The sequence below is a fragment of the Pleuronectes platessa genome, chromosome 19 (assembly GCF_947347685.1).
Source record: "Pleuronectes platessa chromosome 19, fPlePla1.1, whole genome shotgun sequence".
NCBI classification, from domain to species: Eukaryota; Metazoa; Chordata; class Actinopteri; order Pleuronectiformes; family Pleuronectidae; genus Pleuronectes; species Pleuronectes platessa.
Genome location: NC_070644.1, coordinates 18,341,171 through 18,359,788, shown reverse-complemented (window position 1 = coordinate 18,359,788; position 18,618 = coordinate 18,341,171). Strand labels below are relative to the sequence as shown.

Genomic DNA, 18,618 nt, shown 5'->3' with positions numbered 1-18,618 from the left:
TAGCATTTTGCCGACGTAGAAAGATGATGTTGGGCGGGTTGAAACAAAGAACTCACGACTAAACTCGTCTCGGAACTTAATTAAGAACGTCTAATGGACGGGGGGGGGGGGGGGGGGGCACGGCGGGAAACTTCTTGCTTTCTCTTTAAGGGGGGGGGGGGGGGGGGGGGGGGGGGGGGAGAGTTGGGTTGATCACCGTCAGGGAAAGTGAAGCTCGTGTTAAACATAATAAGTCATAAAAAAAACGTACAGCAGTGGATCAAAGTTATCTTTCAGACAGGATCTTCCTAGTGAAGACTGCCGTTGCGCGATTGGTTCACGAAGACGTAACACACGTTTACACACATGAAAAAAAATTAAAAAAAGCCCGTTCGGTGACCAGAGCACTGCCGGACGTGAGAGGAGGAGTCGAGGCTTCTTTAGAGAGCCAGGGGCAGAAAAACGCTCCGTTTGGCTCTTTGGTATTTGGTGTTTGAAAATGGCAGAAACACATATTCATTAAAGTACAACATTAACAACATTACAACTGCAGAAAAGTACAATTTAACCCTCGATAGGAGCTTTTTCTCTTTTTTTCCCCGACCACATTGTCGAGGTGTGGCTGGGACTAGAAACAAACTTTAAAAAAAAAAACAACCTCAGCAGATGTCACTGGCTGGGCGATCGCTTGCTTTCCCCAACACGCTTCAAACAATCTTCCAGCCGCTCACTCCATCTCCAGCAGAAGAAGAAGAAGCAGGTTCCAGCTTCACTGACAGGTGCACAGAGGAAAAACCAGTGAGTCGTGAAGTTTCCGCTCCGGTGAGGCACATTTACATCATCCTGGCCTTTGAGTAGTCCTTCACCCACAAAACTGAAATCGAAAGATGAGAAACACGAAGCTTCCTGTGGAATCAGAATATGCAAAACCCGCCTCATGGTCGGAGCAACGTGTTCAGTGCAGATTTTAAGTCAAACATTTCATTGCTCAATTTTCTCTTTTTAAAGCCTCTTGAAACTTGACAGTGTTTTTCAGGCGAAGCCGCGTTGTCCTCATGGAGACAATAACCTCTACAGTTTCCATGTTGCTCGTCCATTAGTGCTCATGAGTGTTCTACCATGAGCTCTGCTATTCACCAGCAGGACTGTGTTCCCACACGTGTCCTTTAGGGAACAGACGATGATCGACAGCCACAGGCCGGACGAAGGACGTTATAAAAATCTTGACAAAAAAAGAAAAAGACAGTGTTCTCTCCTCGTCGCCGTCCTCCTCTAGCGTGAAGGAGCGATCTTGAATTTATTCTCGGATGTGGACAGTTGGAGTAGGGATCCTTGTTGTGGTCACACGTGGCCCCTCCTTGTGTCCCTGTGGGCTAACGGATGGTGGGCACGTCTCCCAGCCAGGCGCCGGGCAGCGGGCGTGGACACGTGTACTCGTTCTGCCGGGAGGAGAAGAAAGAAAAACACAGACGGGCGAAAGTTAGAACCCCCTTTTAACAGCTGGTGTGTCGCAGCTACAAGAGGTGGTGGTTACAATGTAAAGTTAATTACAGTGCCCGGTGATTTGATAACAGCACAATGGGGCTGCGACGGTGCGAGCCAAGCAAATTAGGGTGAGCAATTAAGCAGATGATGAAACATCAAGTGCTCAGATAGCTCGGAAAGGCTTTCGGTGGACCGGCTTCCCCCCCCAGAGCCGGGCGCCGGATTCACACAAGCTTTCATTAGGAGGAAAAAAGTTAATTAAAGCCGAAAATAATCAAATAAAAAAACTAACTCCGTCACGTCGTGTCAGCTATTGTTCGGGACATTTGAGATTTCAATTATCCTCCAGTCGAGCTGAGCAGTTTCTACATGGAGTTATGAAAATGAATATATTTTCCCTGTGTTACCTCATCATCAGATATTTAATGTAAAACTTCTTTTCCACACTCAGATCAGAGACATGTTGATGACCTGCATGTGGCCCCTATGGTGCAAATACAGGATTATATTGCATTGAATAGATTTATGGTTATTTTTGTATCTGATTTATTCTGGATTCTTATTATATTTTCAACATTTGCCTCTGCACTGCTGAGTCAAACTGAATTTCCTCTCTAGGGAATGTATGAAAGTATATCTTGTATTTTTTTTATCTGAAGGATGCAGACGCAAATAATAAAGGCAACCTTTCCGTCATGTACTGACGGAAAGGTGGCAATTTAAAAACATAATGGTATTTTACTCAATACTTTTTCAATAACTCTAAAATATAATACCTGGACACGCTCTGGTTTCCTGGATGTACTGCTGATGTAATGTGTAGTAACACCTCTTCCCGCACTATGAAACACACTCAGTGGAAATGATCTCTCTGCACAGCTCACACATTTGCATCACTAGAAAAATTCCAAATTAGAAAATCATGACAAGTGAATAATCCGGGACCTTTAAATGTCAGCGCACTCGCACAGGTCACCTCGGCGTCGTGGAAATGTTGTTTCAAATTAATAAGAGACTCTGACATTCTGCTCCCATTTAAGAAGTGATCTCCACACTGACGGGGGGGGGGCAGAGTATATCCCAGATTGCCTCTCAGCGTTTGTGCTTGGAAACTCTCTACTTTACGACTTAACCTTTACAAAAAGAGCCTATTTGAGACTTTGGCTACAGGTAAAAAAAAAAAACACGTTGCCTTAATAACAGAAATGCTGTGAGTCTTGCCGGGCTAAGCAATTCTCAAAGCTTTCAGATTCTGCCCAGGCTGAGCTTGTTGTCGGCGTGAAAGCAGATCTCTGACGAGTGCGCCCTGAGCAGAACTCTGATTCAGACCTTATCAAACAAGCTGACAAGTCTTCACTCCACTGTTTATCTACCTCTCAGGTGGAGTGTGAGTGAAGTGCAGACAGCTGAGCAGGTTGTCGGGCCTCGGACACGTTCAGAGGTGCACGGGCACAAGCAGGGAAACAACTCGCAGCAAGGGCCCGGGCTGTGCTAACCCTAACCCTAACCCTAACCCTAACTCGCACATTAATGTCAACTCCGATGAAAGCAACACAAACGCTGAGGGACGCAGGCCTCCCCAGGCAAACACACAAACCCACAAACACACACACATACGTGAGTCTCTGCAGCTATCCTTGCCAGGACACTGCATTGACTTCCACTCATTGTGCACACACGGATCAGAGCTTCTCAAGGTCACGATGCCTTCACTAACCGATCATCCTAAACCTTATCACTTCACCTGGATGCGTGAACCTGACCGTCTGCGTCTGGAGCCGAGAGGAAACCACAGTCTAGGACAACTGACAACCAGAGAGACGATTGAGTTTAAAGGTGACGTTGACTGATGTGCGCCGGCCAGTGCATTAGCCTCTGCCTCCCAGTTCATCTGCCCAGTTGACAGACGAGGCAGCGGGTGTCATTGAGATCACTTAACCATAATTCACACCATCACAACTCACATCCAACACAACATGCTGTGTAATGTCACAGTAATTGATAGCCATACTCAATGTTGCCCCATTGAAACCAGTAAAGTGGTGCATGTGCTGCCATTGACAGGTTTGTTTATCTGGAATAATGATAAAGAAACCTGTTATTATACCAAACATGACAACTTGGAATATCTCTGTATATTGGTTGGTACTGTATTTACATATATAGACGTATATGTGGGTTCATTTGACATCTTGCTTTTACTCTCAGCCACGTTGGACCTGAATGAGTCCAGCGTGCAAATGTGTCACAGAATATAAAAGTTATTTCTGCAGCATTTAAATTCCAGACATGTCCTCGTCACAAGGCCGATTTAATGGTAAAATCTCACAATTTGCACAAGAAAATCCAAATGTTAGCTTTTTATTTGTTGTCGTTTCTGGTTTTCCTTTTCGTTTTGTTGCTCTAATGACGCACAACTTCACATATATATGAGCTGTTGTTTGCCAAAACACATTATGACTCTCTAACATGATTGTTCTCAAGCGGTCGGGCCCAATGAGGAGTATTGTAATTCACTCTAGTGCTCGCACCTTTTAAAACGGCTACTTTGCAAACACTCATTAGCCGTTCGATGGCTCTCAGCCAGAAGCCGGAGACTGAGTTTTTGCACGAGTGCACTGGAGAGTTAAGGATGTTTTATTTCAACACACTCACACCAAACCTCATCTCGTCTGCCCCCCCGGGATTCAGGACCGAACATTCACCTCCTTGACGGGGACGAGAAAGACCGAGAGGAGGTTTTGTAGCTTGACTTCTTCGATGTGTTAGAGCTGGAACTAAAATGATCTGCTGCTGCTTTTAAAAGGTTATTTTCTAGGGCAACATTTGTGGCCTTTCCACAACATCACCACCTGTATTTGAGGAATAGGTTGTCCTCCTCCACCCGCCTCTGGCAACATCTGAAGATCCTGCTGACATTTCCAGGAAAGCAGCACAAAAGCAGTTTGTCTCTAAAACAAAGATCGAGGCAACTTCCTCTGCTTTCGGCCAAAAGTGGGAGTTTCTTCTCACTGGCAGCAGCCCAGGGTAAACTTGGAGAACATTGTGGTCCAGGGTTCTTCCTCAGCACTAATTCAGGATGGCAGTGCGAGGTAGAGGTGAAGCTTTCTGGTTATTAATACCGCTCCGGATCACAGAGAAGTCCTGTCACTGTCTCACACAGCAAACACCAGGAATACGAAATGCCAGGGCTAATGTGATGTCCAGTGACAAGCCAGCTGTCAGGACACATCTTGGAAATTGCAGTGTGATCTAAAAGTTTGGAGCGTGGAGCAGGATTTTTAGTTTTACCTAAAGGACAAACACTCACTGTCCATTTCAGATCTTGACACCTCACATACCCTCGAGAATGTTATTGCAAATATGGCATTTCTATGCAACGCGAGCTCCGAGCTATTGGAGGAAGAAGTTATGAGAAGCTGGCAGCTGGACAGTGTTGCCTTGATACTCGGAGAGGACTTGGCTCATGTAGTCTTTACTGTCACAGCTGCAGACGCTCAAGGAGAGAAATCCTCTGGGGGACTCGTCCCCTGCAGTGCTGAGCATTACTTTGAAAAAACAAAGTAAACTCTTAAAAGTTTACTATGTACTTTATGAAGGCTACAAGGATTTAATCCAAGTACATGCACGTCCCCAAATACTTCCTATACACGGCTTCGGAGAATATTACAGATCAACACTCCCATAACTCAGTATTGATTATATTCCATACGCAAAACCATATAAAGTTAATGTGAATAGAGTAGATTTGTTTCTTCTGCTGCAGATCCTTTTCGTCCAATTTGTAAAAACAAAGTAAAAACCTTGAGCAGCCTCCAGTGTTTTTACTGCTGCATGAAAACTGAACAAAGTCCAAATAAAGTCTTTATGATATGTTTGTTTTTGAAAGCTGCTATATAGAAAGGCAATATTATATTGTTTATATTTATTTGTATATTAAAACATTTTAATATGTTCTTATTTGTCCCTGCTTGTATTTATATACAACTTTAATTCCATGGCTTCATCTCGACCAGGTCTCTCCTGCAGAGCAGATATTGTCTCCTAATGGAACCTGCTTCTTTAAATAAGGAATAAAATATGATATTGATAATAAATTGAAAACAAACAAAGGCGCCACGGGTCTTGATCCAGATGTTGTGTAAATTTGAACCAGAAATTCATAAAAAAATAAAATACAAGCCAACGTGCACTTTGATCTTCTACTTTTTATGCAAATATTGGAGGTGGAGGGCATCAAGATAAACAGCTGGGGGGAATAACTCTACAGGGAAACGCCATTAAACCGCCGAGAAAGAAGAGAGCATAAAGATAATGTAATTGAAAGAGTCGTTCAAAACCTCAGACGGTGGAAAGGTATGATGGATATACAGCGTTTACGTTTGATTTATGCGCTGCATTAATTTGAGTAATGTTACACTCTCCTCATCGCCTCACACACACAAACACAATTCACTCGTTTGTCGCCGTTTTCTTCCCCCTCAGCCGATCGTAAAGGAAACGTCTGCTGATGCTGGAGATCGTTTCACCTGCTTCACGATTTATCCACCAGGTCTGTTTTCACTGCGTTTCATTTCACCAAACATATTTTGCAATAATGTGAGTATTTTTTTTTTTTTTAATTTACACATAAAAATAAGTGGATGGAAACCGGTGGGGTCTGCAGGTTTTTGCAAAACTTGGCATGTGATATGGCAGTTTTATTTATACATTGTGAATATTCCTGAGTGGTTGTATTAGTAGAAAAAGGCATTAAAGAGTGCAAACCTCCGCCAAGGCCCCAACAGTCTCCTCATGAAACTGCCTTTATAATTACTAGATCCAGTTTCTTATTCCTAAATATCTGCCATCATCAATTTGTTCATCTATATCCATGGGTTATTTTCTGAGAAATTAAGGAAAATGTTAGAAAGTGAACAAAATATTCCAGAGTTTGCCTCCTGATACAACATTTTACTGGTTCTTCTCTGATCCACATCCCACCCGACCGAGTCTCATAGTAGATTCTGCTTAATCCAGCTCAACAGCAGACAAACAAACAGATGCAGATGAGAATCTACCTCCTAGATATTATAACATATCAGCTAAAAACTATAAAAACCATCATGTGCTGTCCTGCCATGTAGGAATTACCCTCCTGTGATGAACTCTGGTTTTCTCAAGAACACAGGTTACATGTCCAGGGTGACATCCACCCCCCCCGAACGCCTTTATGTGTTTTTAATTAGGACACTAATTAGCAGGATGCAGACATAAGATCATTAGGTTGCTCAGAGCCGGGAAAGCTTGAAGCAACACAGACATATGCCAGCCATTCACAGAAAGCGATCACAAGCCCCTGAACTCCACTCAGGGCTCCAATTACCTGGTTCCCCTTCCACACCCCCTCTGTGTGAAGTCGCCATGTTCCCCCTTCCTTCCCCTGAAGACCTGGGAACACAGAGGCTGGATCCACTGAACGTGAGGAGAGGATTCCTTGTGTGCGTACGAGCACAGCTGCTCTCATGTCGGCCACGTATGTGCAAAAACGTGTGTGTGTGTTTGTGTTTGTGTGTTGTGTGTTTGCAGTTTCTCGTTTTAGATGTACACGACAGTTGAGATCATGACAGACACGGCTCCGCTCTAATCTCCATTTAGGATACAGACAAAAGGACAGATTAAAGCCAGGCTTATTCCCGTTTAAAGGGGGAACAACAATTATCTGAGGTAAAGTCTTCCCGGGGAGCTGATGCCTGAATAAGCTCTTGATCTCTGCAGCACAGATACTTAGTCTTTTCTCCAGAGCTCTCGCTGACACACAAACACACACTCTCGGTCCCCGGGTTTGATCGTGAACGAGTGACATTTCTCGCTTGAAGAAGAAAAAAAAATATCTACGTATTGATTCACTATTGTTTGATGTCTCAGTTGCAGGCGAAAGAGCTGGAAATCAAAGTGAGGGACAAAGACGTGGGGAACCGCTCGCTGGGAACACGACACAGTTCACTGGGAACACAAAAGGCAAAGTAATGGACTTCCTTCACTAATGGTCTGACAAAAAGTCGTTCATCAAACACGTCTAATTCTGTTTTCAGCAAGGTCAAAGCAGCTGTGCCCGGCTATTAACGCAGCATATTAATGATGCCATGTATGTATCAGGGAAAATTAATTATGGGACTTGTAGCTCCACCAGCACGTCTGTGGGATTTAATCTTGTTCTGCTTTTGTAATGCATCCCCGTCTCTTTTTAAACATATACATTTACTGTATATACACATTAATATTGGTGCTGAGAGCGTGAATGTATGAATATGTAAAGCAAGTGCAATATTCTGCCTGCAGCCGTGCTTTAAGACAGCGTTTGGGAATTTGTAGGATATCAAGAAAGGGAAATATGCAGTAAGCAAAACTGTATCAGTGAAATCTGCACGAGAACAACAGATACACAAAATCTTTACAACAATTCATTTTAATGCAACTAGAAGAACAACTACCGCAGCTTCAGCCCCCATTGAGTTTAACCTGCTAATAGTCAGGCTTCATAATGTGCATTTCATCTTTGAAGGACTTTTAAAAACCTGAATAACACACAAAACAAAAAAAAAGCCTAATATGTCTCTTTTAGAGGAGGCAGCATATTAATCTTAATTTTTTATTTGATAGCATGAAGATGTGAGTGTTTGTGAAAAGTCTAAATATGTTTAACAGCTTGACTCTGTTCCCCCCCCCCCCACACACACATATACACTATCCTCATGTCTGACATCTCCAAATGTGTATTTCATTAGAGGAGAATCTTTACAGACTCGCGTGGTAAGTGGGCCGGAGAGAGTGAAGCGCTCTGAGAGAACATCATCATCTGAAGTTAACCAGTGAGTGGCTCTGTGTGTGTGTGTGTGTGTGTGTGTGTGTGCATTAAGCATGAGATGCAAACCCGCGGTGTGGAGGTGGAGTTGGAGCTGAACGTCTCCCGGAGGAAATCTCTCACACGTTGGAGCTGCAGCAGTGAACATACAGAGAGAGAACGTCCCTGATGAAACGTCTCACATGTTCATATAAGTGCGTGCACATGCATGTTTATCTGATCTCGAGGGCTGTGATTTATGATGATTTTGATTTATGCAGGTGATGGATGACCACATCAGGAACAGCACCACCCCCCCCCCCCCCCCCCGACCGACCGCATATATTCATCATGTGGCTCACATTAAAAAATCTATTTTACATGTGTGGAACAAAGGAAAACGTTCATAAAACAAGGAAATCAATACGTTCCTGCCCTTGTTAGGACACGTGCATCGTCTGAGGGATAATTCCCGAGGAGGTATTCTGCTCGTGTCCCCTGAAGGGGCGTGTCCACGGTGTCGTCCATTACCCTGTGTCCTCACACCGGGCAACACAAACCGCCCACACCACTGATTTAATACCTCTTCCTGACGGAGTGCTTCCTGGGTGGAGCAGTGATCTCAGCCCCTTGTGGTTAAAATCATCATCAAAAATAATAAAGAATTTTTCTATGCCTTTGATTTTTCCTACTGCTGCGTTGCTAGGCAACATGTAAGCTTAGCTAAATGATAAGTGGGCTGACTCCAGCTTGACGAGGACGTGGACGTGCCGTCTTTCACCAAATCTAAAAGAGGGTTTCACCGTCACACAGGTTCAGAGATTATCGGCTCCGAGAGCTGGAATTCACTTGAGATGGAGGAAAACAGAAGAGCCTCACGTAGGACAGGATATTAAAAGGATCTTTTCAACGGAGATAAGCATCACAGAACTGTCCCTCTCTCCGTTTCCACCTCACTCTCTCTTTCTCTCAGTCTTTTCTCTCCATCTCTCTGTTATCTGTGCAGGTGAGGACATGTCAGCCTCAGCTGTTCTGCCCACGCTCTTCCCTAAAGCTGCAGGACACCTGTGCAAATTCCAAAGGACTGATTATTACCATTATCAGGTGCAGCTCCATCATTACGTTGACTATGGTCTATTTTAAACACATTCACCACAATGAACGCTGTGGCTCAGGAGGCACAGTGGGTCGTCCACAAATAAGTAAGCTGGTGGCTGAGTCCCTCGGCTCCTCGGCTGCACATGCCGAAGTGTCCTCGGGGAAGACACTGAACCCTGAACAGCTCCAAACAGCTGCGTCAACACAAACATACAGACAAAAAGCAGGAATGAAGAAGCCACACAACATAAAAAACACAACCACAACAGACAGGACTAACAACAGGTGTTGCCGATGAAGGAGACAAAAGACAAACATCTCATTTGAAGCGGCATCTGATCCGTCCAAGGTTTTCACCATACGGCCACGACTTGCCCACAGGAAGTCATTTGTGTTTGTTTTTCATTGTCGTTTCATTCACTACCGCTGTTGTTGTGTTATCGTTTGCAGTTGCGTTGTGGCACCTGCCCCCCCCCCCCCCCCCCCCCCCCGGACTGTGACTTGTTGATTTGCACCTGCTCTCTTTTACACCTGTGAGTCAAATCCAAAAAAGCTGAATGCAACGACGGATCAACCTGCGTGTTGCTATGAGGATGATGATGTGCCGTTATTCTGGTTTGAGTGAAAAATCCAATGGAGGAGGACAGACACACAATGGAGGCGGACAGGCAACAATTCAACATGTGTGACTCACCAGCAAAGAGCAGTGGCATTTCCCTCACCCACTGTGACCCACCAGTTTTGAAATAAACAACAATTTTCTGTCCCCGGGGCCCACCCTGGTTATGTGGAAAGCATCGGGGGGGGGCACTAGACTCCAGCAGGGGGTGGCGAACCATGTGATCTACTCTCTCAACTCTGCACGACCTGCACACTGCGAGGCTGCAGACAACCAGAGCTGGATGAATGAGCCTCACCCGGTCGGGCTGTAGACTCCTCCAGCCTCAGAGCTCAGGTAAACAACTCTGCAGTCGCAAGTTCGACTCAGAGAGACTCACAAAGCGTGTCCCCTCCTTGGACCAGAGGGACGGTGGACAAGCCTCGGCCCCGTCTGGCTCTCTGTCCTCTGTGAATACATCACATCTCCTTGTGCATCATTTGACCGCGTCTGCTTTGTAGTGTGTCTGTCTACTGGCAAGATTATGTAAAAAAAAGGGCTGAACTGATGTGCGTCATTTATTTCGATCACTTTCTCATGAAATCATGAATTCAAGTCAGACGTGTTGAGATCTGGTGGTTTGTGCAGCTCTGTGCAGGTTCACAGCCAGACAGAGCCAGACAGAGTCCAGTGGGATTATTTGGCCTTGGTGGAAGTTTTGCATTCTACTGATGGCGCCCGGAGTCACATTAAACATATATTCTTTCCTTTTTATTCATGCTATATTTTGCCGGCTTTTCTTTCTCTCATATTCAGCAAGATTACGCAAAAAACTACAGGAGGGATTAACAGGAAACTTAATAAAAAAGAATGTGGAATGGATCAGGGGAGAAGCCATCCAATATTTCTCGGGATCCGGATCAGGGATTAGATCCTGGAATTTTTTATTAATTTCAACATTGTGAAAAATTAGAGGACTTATATTTATGGAACATGCTCTCAGTCCCTTTCTAGCTATAATTGTTGATTCTTATTTTGAGCATAGCCTATTAGCTCTGTCTTCAGAGCATCCCTGGAGACAGACACTTCCTTTGACCAACATTTAAATCTTTAAATACAAAAACTGTTTGAATAACTTTTCTGGAGATTCAATTCTCTCTGAATAAACATAAGTGTATCGCTCGTAAGAAGGATTAAGTCACCATGCCGGTACTTCAATAGCTTCACACTGTGCAGGGGCAGCTCGTTCGCTAATAACACAACAATAACAACTCTGACAGTTGACTACTTTACATTTTATTTTGCATAACAATTGTTTTCAAATCAGCTTTGCACTGTGCACACGTCCACTACTGCATCTGTAACTCCAAGGGCCCGGCTGGAGGTAGAGCATCACAGGGGTTTCTGCTCTGGTCCTGTTTGCTCTGGACGTCACCTCAACACCTCTCTCCCAAACTAACACAACATTTCTACGACTGTTTTTTATTTAAATTTGAATGAAAATAAGCTTTTTGTTTCGCTCTTCAAGGACCTCAGGCTTTTTATTCGGGGATAGTGGCTCATATGAAAGAAAAAGCATAAAAAACACTTTTCATTTGTGCCACACAACCCAAGCCAGCTTTTACCTCTTAATTTCCCTCTATTGACTTTTATTCTCACCAGAGAAATTCAATGGAAAAGCGTTTGACAGCCCGTAATGACTTCCTGTAGGAAATAACCCAATAATAACTAATAGAGGGAAGGAGGAAAAGTCGTCCGAAATTAGAGCTCATGTGTATTATTTCTGTGGCCTGAGACAGTTCAATTAATCAACATTTTATAAGCATGAATAACTCATTACCGGAGCCACACAAGGGAACAGAGTCTGGTGTGTGAAATCGTGTAATATTGTGCAAAACCGTGCAGCAGCGACTCAGACAAAACTAAATATTAGCTTCCAGTGGAAATATCAGCGTGACTGAATCGTTACCACCGACATCGACTTGGAAAAACATCTGCGCATGAATCAAAATCTGTACCTGAGTCAGAAACTCAATTCAGGGCCCTGTCTCCACGCATTACAATGCATTGTGATATGATTAAGTGTGATAGAATTGTTGTAAACACTTTTATTATTACGTTATTTCCAGCGGACAGGATTTTGGCATCAACAACAGAGACAGATGTAAATTCAAATGGACTCCTGCACATTGTAATAATCATGATAGAATCCTTTTTGGATGATTGAGCACATTTGGTTCGGACAGATATTTGGTACAATCTTATTTCATTAGGAGTAAAAGAGACATAAGTCAACTCAAATTAAGGCTTAGAAACAGGCCCATTCTTTATCCGTGACGCTGCGCCGCTATGGTTCATAAACTGAGTGTGTGGTGTCTTCAGTAATTGATTTTGACCATGCAGAGCGGCTGGTGAGTGATGAATACTGATGGATTCCTAATGGCAGTGGTACGGCTGGATGTAAAGTGAACACTTCACAGAAAAATCCCCGGCATTTAAGAGCTGCATTTTAAAGCGACACACTTTTGAGTATAACCAGAGGGAAGTCAATGTTGTGTTTAAAAATTCACAACTATAGTTGCATAATGTATACGTGAACCATAAGCCTTTGTGAGTACGAGTAGATCATTAACTTTTAATACACCTAACAGATTATTACAGATTTATTACAGACTTTGTATTTTGAAGGAGGGAACAAGGATTCACTTGTTTTTTTCCGTTTTCATTTGTCTGTCTGTCAGCAGGATCACAACAAAACTACACAACTGATTCCCATTATAATTCAGTGAAGGGACAGGACATCACTCAAGGAAGAGGACATTGGATAAATGGGTCAATCCAGGAATTGTTTTTCCGAGCACCCTTCGAGTTCAACAATGGAAAAGTTGCTGATCAAATGGACGATGATCCATGTGACAAAAACTGATTTTAAGTGGGTAACACACTTAGTGCCATTGGTCGAAAAGTCTGTGTCAATCATATCAATATGTGAATCGTGATTTAAACAAATCACAACATGTGACGCATCTAAAAGAAAAACGACTTTAATTGTATTAGTTTTGAATTATTAGTTAGACAAAACAATTCCGGGACACTGGGTACTCAGCAGATAAACTGATATGAGAGGACATGATAATAACACTTGAGTCACACTCATACATTATAAATGGACAATATTTGTACAGTGTTTATCTACCTTAACGGACAAAGCCCTTAACGACGCCTCTCTCATTCACACATTCACACAAACAGAGCTGTCATGCACCAGGACAGAACTGCGATGTGTGTCTTGCTCAAGGACATGTAGACAGTGGGGCAATCAAACCACCAACCCAGTGACTAATGCATGAACATTACCTCCTGACTCTACATTTAACCATGTGCGTCTGTGCTCGTGAATAACACCGCTTTAACTGTACTTGTCATAATTTACCTGGCGTGGCGATGAGAGAAATATAAAACCGCCTCGATAACATTTGCAATATACGGCTCAGTCAAAACTAAAGTGCATTAAATCTCATCTGTATTTCATCTCCAACGTGAGCTGGTTAAAACGACTGGTGTAATGGGGCCGTAATGTCACATTCACACCACTATCCCCACTCGCAGACATCAATCTGTATCTACTTAACAGCGTGATGTGATCGTTCCACTTTATTGTGTTACTGCGGGTTTGCATTGCTCAGCACGACCGCTGATTATTCGGTTCTTATTTAAAGAGGAGGGAAGAGTTACACTATCACTTTGCCCCCCCCCCCCCCCCCCCCGAATCGGAAATGGCTTTGACCTTTTGATAAAAAAGGCTGCTTGTCAAAAGACTTCTATCGCTCTCAGAAGAATCAGTGCGGGGGGGGCGGGGGGGGGGGGGGGGGGTGGATTGTATCAATTATTCCACAGAACTGACTTCCTATTAGATGACATAATTTCCTATCCCCCGCATTGCAGAAATAGACGTGTCAACCCTCATGTCTTTATGGCTCTCGGGGGCCAAACTGTTCATGATCTCTCATTAGTTTCCTGGTTTGAATAGAATAAAAAAAATCCTTTAAAGTTGTATTATTCAAAAGTGGATTTTCCTCTGACAAATGAGACGTGCTATGGAAACGTAACAGAACCCGAGCGCTCGAATAAATCCAACAAACACAGTTTCTGTCTCCGGGGCTGGTGGGACTCGGTTCCTGGTTTTCTGGCCAAAAGGACGAGCATGTTTAATTAAATTCAAGTTTTTAGAAAAACATTGTTTAGCTCTTTAAATTCATTCGTTATGATTTCCGCCGGTAGCCTGCTGCCACGCTGAAGCGGTGCCAGGAACACAAAATGTGCTTGTTCCTGTTTTAATGTCTTTGGACACCAGAGGAACCTACGAGGCATCTTCTCTTGTCTTTCTAGACTTTGTCAGAAGTTCTTCGTGCAGAAGCCCCCCCCCCCCCCGCCGCTCGCACGTTTTCAAATCATCTGTGGCTCTCCGACATAACAGGACTTGATCCTGAAGAACTGCCAGATGGCTGCAGGAGACATGGTTTTCCCTCCCCTCCCCTCCCCTCCCTGCTGGAGTGGCTGTTGACACTTGCCAGAGGGTGTAATAGTGCAATTAGCACTCCCACTGCAACTGCTAGTGACAGTGTCACAGCAAATAGCCGTTTCGTAATGTGACATTTAACAGAAAAAAGAATGCAAATGATATCATGATCCTGACCTTTTTAGAGCGTTGTGGAAATAGAGACACTATCGTGATGATAACTGGTCCCAGTTCACTGCGACTCACCAGCTCCAAACTGGAAAAGCTTCTGTTTCCTAGGAGTGAAAAACGCTCTGAACCACTAAACAAGTTTAAAGAAATAACAGCAAGTGTTTAATGGGCTGCGAGAACTTTTCTACATTGATCAACAACTTAATGTCAAATGGTGTTAAGCTTGGTCTTTTAGCGCTCCGGCTCCAGCTCTACACAGTCGATGCCCGTTTCACAACCTCCGGCCGGCGTCTGAAGGCTGATCTATGTGTGTGTTTGCTGTTTTAAGTGGTGAGCTCCTGTGTGGCGGTGTCCTTGAGTTAATATACTTTGTGTGAAGTTGGGTAAAGTCCTAAAGGGCTTCTCGCGTCATTAGTTTTAACAAGAACTGATTAATGGTTGTTGTTGGGTTCACGCAAAAAGGGGTAAATAACCACACGTTTGTAAATGTTACCTGTTATCGAAACAGATTGAGCTGCAGTATTTGACAATTTGTTCGTTATTAAAGATTAATTACAAAGACTACAGCTTTTTTAAATGGGTTCCCTTGAGACTGGCAGGTTGAAAGAAGAATCCCACATTCTGATATGGATCTGCACCAAAATTGATGCACTTTTCACGATTTCTTTCAAGATCCATGATTTTTTTCTCTGTGAAATCAACAAAAATGCTGCAAAAGATCCAATATAAGGTTTAAGGAATTCCTGATTATGCAGTAAAACGGAATCGGTCCTACCCCGACCTGTTCCTCCATCCAGTATCCAGCATCTATCCTTCATCCTAATAGACATTATCTCCTCCACGGAGGTAAAAGCCAAAATAACCAAGCTAATATGTGCTAATTAGCACTAACTGATTGGAAATGTGCAGCCAAAACAAAAGCCTGAGGCGAAGCTGTGAGCTGAAGATCCAGCAGCTCTGAGCAGACGGGAGGAGACAACGTTATCCCGACTCTGAAGCTGTCTCGTTATCGAGCACTAAAGAAACCCAATGACTGCTTATGAATTCATAGAATCACCCGTGTCATAACAAATTGCATTTCACATACCTCAACACAACAGTGACATGTTTATGTGCTGTAGTGAGACTCGTCCTGGAGATAACACTCCACACTGAACATTACGGCCTCTTGTAATGTTGCTTCTTCACATCCTGCTGTTCCAACTCAATGTGCAATATACTGTCTGGCAGCATAATCAACGTCATGTGCGAGTGGTCATCGTGGTTTTGTCTCACTGCTTCACACGAGCATGTGGCGATGCAGTAAAGTGCTGCAACGATTAAAATTCATAATTGATCATGGATTGTTTTTATCTGATTAAACAGGGTGAGGTCTTCACTTCCGCTCAATCAACATCTGCAGGGAATCCAGAGACACTTAGATCGGATTGATTAATTGATGACCTGCTCCACACTGTAACACACGGTGGGATGGTGAGTTCTCTACACTTCATTCCCTCACGAGGACATTGTGAGCACGCTGGTAGTTTCCTGTTTGGCAGCGGCTGTTATTCTCCCTGTATCTGTCCCAACTGAACCGTTCCTCACCGCAGCTCCACACAAACCTTATCTGCACACTTTTTATTGCAGTTTTATTTTTCTGTTGTTGCTGCTTCTTTTTCTCGTGGAAACGTCCTCACTCATAATACCTCCTGACTCACCCCCCCCCAGCCCCCCCCAGTCAGGGACACAGCTGTCACCGGGCGACTCGTGTATTTACTCTTAACGTTTCCTTATCGTTAATATGACAGGATGCAGTTATGTGGCGATAGCATATGCAAGCAACTTAATCGAATCAACGTTTGCACTTAGTCAGACGATAATCAGACTGAATACAGGAAAAAACATACTTCAGAACAATAAGCAGCACTTGTAAACTTCTCAGACTCGGGGGGGTCACTCCGAGGAGCAGCTTTAGGCGGCGCTAATCTATTCTGCAGCGATGGTTTGCTCCGTGGGCGGCTGTGGCTGCTGCCTGGTTCCAGCAAATCACGATTGCCTATAGGGCACTATTAAAAAATATGTGATCTTCACAAACGTCTTGTGCTCCCTCCTGAAAGCCACACTTTAATAATTCAAGCGTTTGCAGAGAAGGAGCCCGAGCCTTGTGAAATTAAAATGAATGTGACATCGAGAGGGGAAGAAATAAATATACAGCATATTCTCAAGGAAAAAAGAAGCCAAAGGATGAAGGCGTTACAAAGTCATGAACTATAGATCATTCTGTGGAACAGTTTTAATACTGCATGATTCTGAAGATTCTGGCAACTTAAGAAGTATTGCCTATTATAAATATGCATATACATTCTGTGGCACAACGGGGTATAGACAATATCTGTCCTTATATCTGTCTGTGGTATGATACTTTATGTAACTCAGAGTCTAGGTTAATTGGAATTGTTTGTTAATTCTGAACTTGTTTAAGAACTAAGGAACTGGGGTCATTTTGAGAGGAAAATGTTTACTGGTTTATTAATTTATTTGAGACTAATGCATGTCTTTTTCTGTTTTTCAAAGGTTATCAACCTATTCATTCTATTCGATTCCTTGATTTACTTATGTCCACTGAAAGAATCAAACATCAAGAAAATAAAAAATGGAAGAATAAGAAGAATTGAGTTGTCCTTTGCACCCTTCTATGGTTGATCAAGCAGTTTTTTCAAGTTTGGGCAGAGACGTGGTCACGAAAACACACAGAACTTGACAGTTGATACAGTATATGAACTGTATATGAGCAGAATACCTCCCTTTGAAAGTCAGTTTTCAAATTATTTTAGAATCTGATTGAAATATGCACAATCTGGAGTCAAATGGATCAAATATCCAAATTCTTGCTGATTATTCTCCTCCTGATCGACTCGTCTGCTCCTGCACTGAGCCACAGGTTCACGGCTCTGAGTTGAAGGAATTAAGGAACTTTAATATCCAGTGTGTTTGTTTTAATTACACTAAGTCTGTGTTGTGCAGTCATGTCATGATAGTTCTTCCCTCTCAGTCTCTGCACCTTCTCCTTTGTGTGTGCTTGTGTGTGTGTGTGTGTGTTTGCAGTTCCAGGGAGACGTTGGCTGAATAAGACGATGGGGTGTTTTCGACAGAACAAGTGAAGGTGGGTGGGTTGATGCTACTGTTATCAGAGGATGAAGAATACAGCGGCTGCCAAAGCCTGCGGTAAAGGGGAGAGGGGGGCTGGTGTAGGAGATTATGAAATTCAATTTAGGGCAATAGAGGGGGTGGATCTTTTATATAAGGTGCCACTGAGCTGTTTCCCCCCCTTTTTCCGTCTGAGGCACAAACACACACTCATGCATGCACTTTAAAAAAAGAATCTTCTGTTCTCTCCCGTATTGTTTTTGTTGTGATTTCCAGTAAAACAGAAGATCCCTGTTTGTCTTCGCTGCAGGCCCAGACCAGGCTGCAGAAGGCGGCTAATAATACTCCACTCACCGGGGTTTGTGTTGAGTGTGCATGACTGTATCACTGCGTGTGCGATGGGGAGGAGCGCCCCCGGGTTCAGAGCCACGTTTTACAACATTTCACTACATGCATCCTCATCCACCACGGGAGGAGTTCCTCTGAGGATGACCCAGAGATCGAGGAAGAGGAGGAGGAGGAGGAGGAGGGCATGGAAGTGCAGAGCTGAGATTGAGAAAGAGGCTGTCGCAGAGGATGAGAGGAAACACTCCACCATCGTGGGGCTGTAGTCTGAGCAGCCGCATTCAGGGAAACAGTGAAAAAAACAATTAATCTCGACCCTCATTAGCCCCCCCCCCCCTTGCTGCCGCTTCATTACCAGCGTTTGAGTGATGGTCTGACAGGCGCAGCGTGATCTTGCTCCCGCTCCCGTGAGTTTTGAAAACAGTAATAAAAAACATTATATTAACCATAAAAACCTCTTAATAATTCAGC

At 43.7% G+C, this 18,618-nt stretch overlaps 1 protein-coding gene across 1 annotated transcript in view; it reads right to left on the bottom strand.

Moving 5' to 3' along the window:
- Positions 1 to 1,352: 1,352 nt before the first annotated feature.
- Positions 1,353 to 18,618, bottom strand: part of lrrtm4l1 (leucine rich repeat transmembrane neuronal 4 like 1) — a 112,595-nt gene continuing 95,329 nt past the window's right edge. The window contains exon 3 of the mRNA XM_053411788.1: positions 1,353 to 1,418. Within this exon, the coding sequence (XP_053267763.1) occupies positions 1,353 to 1,418 (66 nt within the window). The remainder of the gene's footprint in view (positions 1,419 to 18,618) is intronic.